The sequence below is a fragment of the Gossypium arboreum genome, chromosome 4 (assembly GCF_025698485.1).
Source record: "Gossypium arboreum isolate Shixiya-1 chromosome 4, ASM2569848v2, whole genome shotgun sequence".
Lineage (NCBI taxonomy): Eukaryota > Viridiplantae > Streptophyta > Magnoliopsida > Malvales > Malvaceae > Gossypium > Gossypium arboreum.
In genome coordinates this window covers 52,827,593-52,836,890 of record NC_069073.1, presented here as the reverse complement: position 1 = coordinate 52,836,890, position 9,298 = coordinate 52,827,593, and the positions used below count along the sequence as shown (strand labels likewise).

The 9,298-nt window shown below is 37.2% G+C and overlaps 1 protein-coding gene and 1 non-coding gene across 2 annotated transcripts; one reads left to right on the top strand and one right to left on the bottom strand.

Moving 5' to 3' along the window:
- Window positions 1-3,669: 3,669 nt before the first annotated feature.
- LOC128291578 (uncharacterized) lies at window positions 3,670-4,410 on the bottom strand. The gene has a single exon (XM_053026758.1). The coding sequence runs from the start codon at window positions 4,408-4,410 to the stop codon at window positions 3,670-3,672; it is 741 nt and encodes a 246-aa protein (XP_052882718.1).
- Window positions 4,411-8,905: 4,495 nt separating this feature from the next.
- On the top strand, window positions 8,906-9,012 carry LOC128292459 (small nucleolar RNA R71). The gene has a single exon (XR_008282444.1). It is a non-coding gene; the product is annotated as a small nucleolar RNA R71 (small nucleolar RNA).
- Window positions 9,013-9,298: the final 286 nt, after the last annotated feature.

Genomic DNA, 9,298 nt, shown 5'->3' with positions numbered 1-9,298 from the left:
AAACACAATTATAATCACTAGCATAATCGCCTTCGGGACTTAGCCCGGGTATCATTCAAATACTCATACACACATAGTCAATAATCAATACACATCCATACTTCATTTCACATAATTCAAGTAGGGTCACTTCTTGAGGACTTACCTCGGATGTTGTCGAACGGCTTTTACGGCTATTCGATCACTTTTTCCTTCCCCTTGTCCAATTGTGGCCCTCTAAGCTCTTGAGCTAATTCAAACAAATTCAATTTATTAAAACCTCATTGTGCTAGCTTATGGCCGAATATGACAAGGGGTTTAAATGGTCATATGGCCAACCTTTAGCTTGAATACACAATGGTCATGCACATTTTATACTACATCAAGCAATTCAATACAATTCATTCGAGCATCAAGGAAAAGCTAAGGCCTTCAATAGGCTACCCAAGGCCGAATATTCATGTCCATGTTGAGGCCAATTATGCACTTAATACCTCACAAAACAGCATGCATTTTACTAGTTAATGCTTTGCATATTGTAGCTCAAAACTTATAATATAGCATCAAGCACTCATATGTGTGCTAGGCCGAATGTGCTTATGATTTCACAATCATTCTTCAACATCTTCTTCTTTAAACCAACATATTCATCACTTAGTTCATAACCAAAACATCATGTGCAAACATATATATACATATATGAGCATGGCGAATTTCAAGGTGTCCATAGCCATCCAAAACACAAATTTTAACTAACATGCAAGAAGCATGAACCATGCTTATGAATGCATCATGGCGAATATGACAATCATGCTCCTTTTCAACTTCAATCATGATTAAACAAAAGAAAACTCAAAATCTTACTCAAGAGTAGACAATCCATCATTGCATGCATCATCATCAAGCTTTACACTTAGCATGCAATGGCTTTATCACCATAACAACTTTGGCCAAATACCATTTCCATGGCATAACAAAGATTTGAGCCATGGCTAACATGCTCATCAAGTTAGCAACCAAAACATGCATGAAACTCCTAACACAACCTCATACATACCTTAATCTTGATGCAAACTTAGCCAAATCTCCTTCTAGATCTCTTCCAAACCAAGCATGAAGCAAAAATCCTCCTTCTTCCTTAGTTTTGGCTCAAAGAAAGGATGAACAAAATTTTTCTTTCTTTCTCTACAACTCACGGCAATGGGGGGAATACCACACTCACACACATTTTTTTTTCCATTCTTTTCTTACCCATACACCTTTGTTTATTATTTCTCCCTCATGCACCAACAAAACATGTTTCATGACATGTTTTGCCCATCCTCTCTTGCCATGGCCAGCCACTTTATGTTGGGGGGGAAATTTGACATGCAAATCCCTTATTTTTGCATGCATGAGCAACTAGTCATCACACATTTCCCCATCATACTTTCAAAGTTCACTACTAGGTCCTTTCTAGTGAAATTCGCATTTATAACACTAAATCGAAACATCAAAAATGTCACACACAATTTAACACATATCACAGGCATCAAAATAAATTTTTAATTATTTTTATGCCTCGGTTTTGTGGTCCCGAAACCACATTCCGACTAGGGTCAATTTTGGGTTGTCACATTAGACCTCGATAGATAGCTTTGGACCCTCTTTCTTCAAATTCAATTGATCTTATCAGGACTAGATCCATTTTACCTTATCTAACTTCAGCTCTGATGAGACTCAGAGGAAAAGAATCTCATCTTCAAAACTGATTCTATCCCATAAACCAACGAGCAATGTGTTGCCCCAGCTAAGGTCCTGGCTGACGTTCGATGAGCATAGAGGGCACATGATGACTTCTTATGTCGATATTTACAAGTCTCAGTCATCTTTCATGATTCTTTTTTTTTAATGATTGACATATGAAACGACTTTCACCCTCTTGGCGAAGTAATTGATGCTTGCTAGAAGCCTTCGATGAGATTGGCCCAATAATCTCCATGCCCCACATAGAGAGAGTCGAAAAAATGAAGGGGCATATGAATTTTCTCTCTATAAATTTGGCATTTATGGCATACTGATGCAATCCCTTTCTATGGTAGACTAGCAGAACCCAAATCTCATGATTAGCCTGGCCATCGTAAAACCATTAGCATATGTCATTCAAAACCCTGCAACATCCTTCTGTCTTAGTAGCCAGGCGTATCTTGATATGATAGTGCAAAAAATATTTAAATTCTCGGAAGTGACTCAATGACGTCTCGCTTTGCCTTTGTGGTAATGCAGACTCCGATGTTTGCCTCTTTCTCTTGTCCTAGGCCTACTGTCTTTTTGTAAGAGAGGATCTGTTTTCATCTTACTCTACCATCCTTAACAAATCAGAGAGTAGTCTACATCTCTATCATCTTTAGAGTGTTGAGATCCCTTTAGGCCCATATTTCGCTCAAAAGGAGACTTGAGTCAATGACAATACGTTACTCACATCATTGATATCCGGGGACCAACAAGGCGATTCCAAAGAATAAATGATTCTAAGGATGATTATTTGTATGGTATGATCATGAATGAAGAATAAATGAATATTTGAAATAAATTCCAAAGAAAAAAAAGAATCTAAGAACAATTATTTGTACCGTATGAGATGAAATCAAAGAATATTTGCTCAAAAAGATGCATTTTATTGAAATAAAGACCTAGGACACAAGCCTATTTCACAAAAGGGGTTTAATTACTTCTAGGCTTAAAGCAACAAGCGTGTTTTGAATATTACTCTAGATTAGCTCTAAAAACTACAAGAGGTTCCTCTACAGACTAATCATTCAAAACATTTCCAAGTTTGTAAGGACGGATGCCTCACAAGTTTCTCCACTCAAGATCCAATGCTACTAATCCTCTTCTTATTTTTCCATCTTTGACAGAGTCCTTTAATCATTTGCTCTTATCATCGTGATTTGGTAACGCACTCTTTGTACCAGGGGTATCATCAAACTTCACAATCCCCATCTCGAAGAGTCTTTCAACCGTCTTCTTGAAGGCAATACAGTTTTCTATTGAATGCCCCGATACTCCCGCATGATAATCACATTGAGCGTTTGAATCATACCATTTGGGGTACGGGGGCTGCAACGGCTTTATATAATATGGGGACACCACATGTGAATCAAATAAACGTTGATATAACTCCTTATATGACATTGGGATTGACGTAAATTGGAGCTTTTCAAAATTTTGCCTTACACTTGATTCCTGCTTTGTCGAACCTTGTTCCCTCCTCGTAGTTACCTTTGGTTGATTGACAGTTATTGACCTTGAGTGATCTCTATTGTATGAGCTCGTACTGTTCACTTCATTCTCCCTTTTCTTTGGAACTGACCTGTTGGTAGTTTCTCCAACTTCAATCTTACCACCTCTTATGGCATTCTCAATCATCTTGCCTACTATTACCATATCGGAAAAACTTTTGGTAGTATTCCCAATCATATGGGTGATGAATGGGGCCTTCAAAGTATTAATGAAGAGTATGGTCATTTCCTTCTCCAAGAGAGGTGGCTGGACTTGCATCGCTATTTCCCTCCACCGTTGTGCATACTACCTGAAGCTCTCACCCGGCTTCTTTTCCATATTGTGTAGAGTAATTCTGTCGAGTGCTATGTCTGTCACGTGACCGTATTGTTTCATGAAAGCTTGAGCCAAGTCCTTCCATGAACCAATTTAGGCACGGTTGAGCTGGTTATACCACTTGGCCGCAGATCTGATCAGACTATCTTGGAAATAGTAGATCAAAAGCTGGTCATTGTTAACATACCCTGTCATCCTTCGATAGAACATCGTAATATGAGCTTCAGGGCAGCTTGTCCCATTATACTTTTCGAACTCCAGAGTTTTAAATTTTGGTGGGAGCACCAGATCTGGGACCAAGCTTAAGTCCTTAGCGTCGATTCCGCCACGGTAATCAGTAGTCTCCATTGCTTTGAACTTTTCTTCAAGACATTTACACCTATCATCGAGTTGTTTTACCATGTCTACTTTTCCTTTCTCCATTTCTGCCATGTCATCAAGGTCCGGGACCAATATATTGGCTGGATTATCCCCAGGATTAGAGCCCGATCCTATAAGAATATTCATTAGTGTTGAGGCATTGGCCTGGTATTGCTGGGGCCTGATAGTGACAGGTACCGTTTGTGGATGCACCTCCGGTTGTGGTTGAGTGTTTACCGGAGCAAAGCCTGGAGGATAGATAGGGTCTTCATTATTGTTCCCCATAATACTCTTCCCTTTCTCGCGTTCTCTAGCCAGCAACTGCGCCAACTGGCCTATCAGATTATTTTGGGATTCTTCCATTTTTTCCTTCATATCTTGTTGTATCTTAGCCAGTTGCTCTTGCATCTGCGCTTGTAATTGTTCTTGCATCTCCCTTTGCATTTGTTCTATCCTTTCTAATCTCTGGTCCATTGCTTTGGTTTTACGGCAGGTATAGTAGCTGTGTTCGATTGCTTGATTCTCGTTGGTTTCCAAATTAACTGAAATAGTTTTGTTTAATCAGGGTTCTTTAGTGAAAGTTTAATGCAAATGTTGCAATGTAATGCAAATGTATGGAATGAATGGAAAAGAAAGGAAGATGTTGATCTTAAATTCAATTCCATTAGAATAACTTTTCTAGAAAACATATTTCTTTACATGAAAATAGATTACATATGCGGTATTGCCCTTCATAGTCCAAGTAAACGCTAATCTTTTCTCCATGGTCGAATCCTATAAATTCTCCAAAAGATGCCTTTGCTAGTTCCTTACTGCTTAATCTGAGCCTCGATCACTTGCTCGCTTATCTCTATGATACTCATAAAAAAGTGCCAGCTCTTGGATAATCTTCGTTGGCAATTAAATCAAGTCATGTATTCCTTCGTGGACTTCCAGCTTTCTCTCGTCATGCCTTTGTTGGCTTGAATCTCTGGCAATTACATCATGTATTCCTCCGTGAATTACCAGCTTTCTCTCATCGTGTTTACTTGGACTATATTCAGGTGACCACACTATAATTTACTTTATCAAGAAATTCATTTCCTTATGACAAACTATTCTATTTAGGAATCGAATTTCGAATCAACACATTCTTTTCTTTGATGTAATGTAATGCAAATGCATGAATGCAAAAAAAAAAAGGAAGGCATTGATTCTAAATTTAATTTTATTAGAACAACTTTTCTAGAAAGCAAATTCCTTTACATAAAACGGACTACATATACGGCTTTTCTCTCATATTCCAAGTGAAGACACCTATCTTCCTCTTCATATCCAGATCTTATGGTCGAGTCTGACGAATTCTCCAAGAGCTGTCTATATTAACTCCTTTTTTGCTCGATCTAGGCTGCGACTCGTTACTCACTTATTACTGTGATACTTGTCAGCTCCTTTAAGAAGGTCAAGACGTGACGGCTCTCGAATAGTCTTTGTCAGTTTCTGTCTTCAGGCAATGAAGCAAAGTCTTGCATTTCTTCACAGGCTATCAGTTCTTTCATGTGTTCACTTGGACCATATTTAGACAACCGTATTATAATCCATTTTATCAAGAAATCTGTTTTCTTATGACAAGCTATTCTGTTTAGCAATCAAATATGAATGAACACCTCCTTCCTAGGATGATGTAATGTAATGCAATTATAAACAAAACAAAAATAAAACAAGTTAGTGCAGGATAAATAAATAACAAATAAAGCAATTCGGGTGACCACTAGGGGTTCGGAGTGGCTCTACCTAGTGTGGGCTCTTAGGTTTCTCTATATGTGGTTTGGTTCTAGAGTAAGGGTACCTGAACCAGCAGATTCCTCGATCCTCACCCATTATAGGCTCATTTGAATCGAGTTCAATTCAGGGGAATACATTTCCCTATGGCTACACGGAGATGAAAATCTCACGAAACCATAGGTACGGATGTATTCTGAAAGTGATCCACTATCCTGCATGGAGGTGAAAACCTCACGAAGGTGTAGTTTCTCACTCCCACTTAAGGGTGTGACCACAATGGTCATACAATGCAATGCGAGAAGATATGCATAAAAACTTGAAACGATTAAAGAAAATAGGAATAAAATGATGAAAACAGTACGAAAAACGGGTGAAACGCAATGAAGAGATCGTATATCAAAACCAAATTCGCAATTTTCGAAAAAAGACAAAAGTTAATCAACTTGTGGCTTGACTCTCTTATAAAACTCCCCAGTGGAGTCGCCAAGCTGTCGTAACCATTTTTTTTGAAAAAAAACGGGGATCAACTTGGAGAAAAACGAAAACAGGAGTCGCCACCAATCTTTTTAGGTGTGATTGGATCACCTTGTAAAAGTGGTTGTTTTTAATAAATGGTTTGATTTATTTAAACAATGATTTTGGTCCACGTAAATCAAGAAAACAGGTTCGGGAGTCGGTTACGCACGTGGAAGGCTTAGCACCCTCGTAACGCCCAAAATTTGGTACCTAGTTGATTAATTAATATCTTAGTGTCGAAAATTGAAAGATTGAAAGACATTGAAATACGATCCCTCTTCGTAAAAATGCTAATTTGAAAATGACCGAATAGATTAAAACAAACGTTAAAGACTTTCTCATCTCGAAGTAATAAAAGGTCACGCCCAGTAAGTTAGGACACAACATCTCAAACTTTGAGAATGAGCTTGCCTTTATTTAAAATTCATATATTCTAATTTTTTTTTAAAAAATGTTGTTCGACTATTTAGGATAAACAAGAAAAGTCGAAACCCAGTAAGTTAGGGCACGTTTTCTCGAATTTCCTAATACCAAATACTGCCTTTATTTTAAAACAAATTCTTACTTGAGGTGACAAAGTGTTATACCCAAGAAGTTAGGGCACAACACCTTGTACTTCCGAAAATAAGTATTATTCAAAACTCAGACAGATTTAAAAGAGTATTCAGTATTTAGATTAAATGAGAAGAGTCAAAACCCAGAAGTTAGGGCATGATTGTCTCGAATTATCAAATACTAAATATTTACTTTTATGAAAGAATTATTATTGGGTTAGATAAAACCTAAATTTGTGATGGGACGAGATAATAAAGAATGCATAACAAATAAAATCAATAACTATAACAAGGTAAACATAAACACAAATATGAATAGTAACGATAAACACGAAGGTAAGATAAATGAGTCGAACAAATAATAAGAAAGGAAATAATGAATAAGCTAAACGTTTGAAATTATTTAAAAAAACTATAAGTAGAATAGATGATGAAATAATAATAATAAAAGTAATGATACGTAAATAAAATAAATATGCTAAAAATATATATTTATTAAATTAGTTAATATAAAAATAATAACGTATAAGTAAATACAAAAAAGGGAAATATAATAATAATAATAGTAAAAACACAATAGTAATAATAATGAAAATGTATTATAATATAATAGTAATAATGATGATAATAGTGGTATTAGTAATAATAATAATAATAGAAAATAATAACAATATTAAAAATAACACTCTCTCCCTCCTTTCTAAATCCGGCCATTGGTCCGGCTTTGCTTCATCACGGACCCCCCCACGGTCACATCGGCGCCACCGCACACATACGGGACCTCAAAAAACCTTTTTCGTAATGAAAATATGGGTAAGCTTCTTACTTTTATTTTTACTTTCGTATAAAAAAACAAAATAAAATTGAAAGGAAAACAATAAACAAACAAAGAACTTAAGATGAGAATAGACAAAAGAAACCTCTTTTGCTTTGATCTTTGATTAATCTCCAAAAACTAGCCTTTCCAAAAAACAAAAACCCTTTTCTAGCATAGTCTTGAATGGCTTTTATAGCCAAATTTTACAACTAATTTTTTTGTAGGCAAGTGGAGTGGTTGGGATGGTTTAGTGGAGTGGTTTAGTGGGGTGGTTGGGGTGGTTTAGTGGGGTGGTTGGAGTGGTTTAGTGGGGTGGTTGGAGTGAAGATATTTGGATTTTTTTTATTTTTTTTATTTCATAAATGGGCCATTAGGGTTTAGGTGATTGGGCTTCGGAGGTTGTTGGGTTTTGGGCTGTTGGGTTTTTAGATGTTGGGCTTTTTAGCCCGGGCAAAATTTGGGCTGTACACCTTCGGCACTGGTTTGTCATTATTTTTGGGTTTTTCTTCCCCCCTTTCGCTCATCACGGCTTCTTGTGTTAGCTTCTTTTCAGATTTCGCTAGCACTTTTCCACTCCTTAGTGTAACTACTTTTACATGCTCTTTTGATTTAGTGGTACTAGGTAAGCTTCCTAGTGGTCTTTCAGAGATTAGTTTGGAAAGCTGGCCTATCTGAGTTTCGAGCCCTTGGATCGACACTTGTTGATTTTTAAGTGCTGTCTCAGTGTTTTGAAAATGAGTTTCTGACACCGATATAAGCTTTAAAAGCATCTCTTCAAGGTTTGGCTTCTTTCCCTATTGGTAGGGTGGTTATTGAAAACCCGGAGGATGTTGTGGTCTTTGATTTCCTTGACTGCCCCACGAGAAATTAGGGTGGTTCCTCCTACCTGCATTGTAAGTGTTATTATATGGGTTATTTTTGGGATCGAGAGTTATTGTTACCCATATATTGGACTTGTTCCTCCTCGATGCTAGGGTTGAAGGGTTGATACTCTGTGCATGCTCCTCTTCCATTCGTCTCGCACCTCATTACTGGATGTACCTGAGTAGAACCAAGTAAACCATCAATCTTTTTGTTTAGAAGTTCTACCTGATTTGACAGCATAGTAACCGAATCAACGTTATAAACGCCTGCTGTTTTAGTTGGCTTAGTCCTCATGACTTGCCACTGATAGTTATTCAGTGACATATCCTCTATAAACTCATAGACATCTTCAGGTGTTTTATTATTGATGGTTCCACAAGAAGCTGCGTCAACCATTTGTCGAGTCAAAGGATTCAGGCCATTATGGAATGTTTGAACCTGTAGCCAAAGCGGTAACCCATGGTGAGGGCACCTTCTCAGTAAGTCTTTGTATCTCTCCCATGCATCGTAAAGAGTTTCTAAGTCCATCTGCACAAACGAAGAGATATCATTACGTAATTTAGCCATTTTAGCTGGCAAAAAATATTTTAATAGAAATTTTTCGGTCATTTGTTCCCAAGTAGTGATTGACCCTCGTGGTAATGAGTTCAACCACTGTTTAGCTTTGTTTCTCAATGAAAAAGGGAATAACCAAAGATGAATGGCATCATCAGAAGCACCATTAATTTTAAATGTATTGCATAGTTCCAAGAAGTTTGCTAAGTGAGCGTTGGGATCCTCATCCTGCAAGCCATCAAACTGAACAAATTGCTGTATCATTTGAATAGTGTTAGGTTTTAGCTAAAAA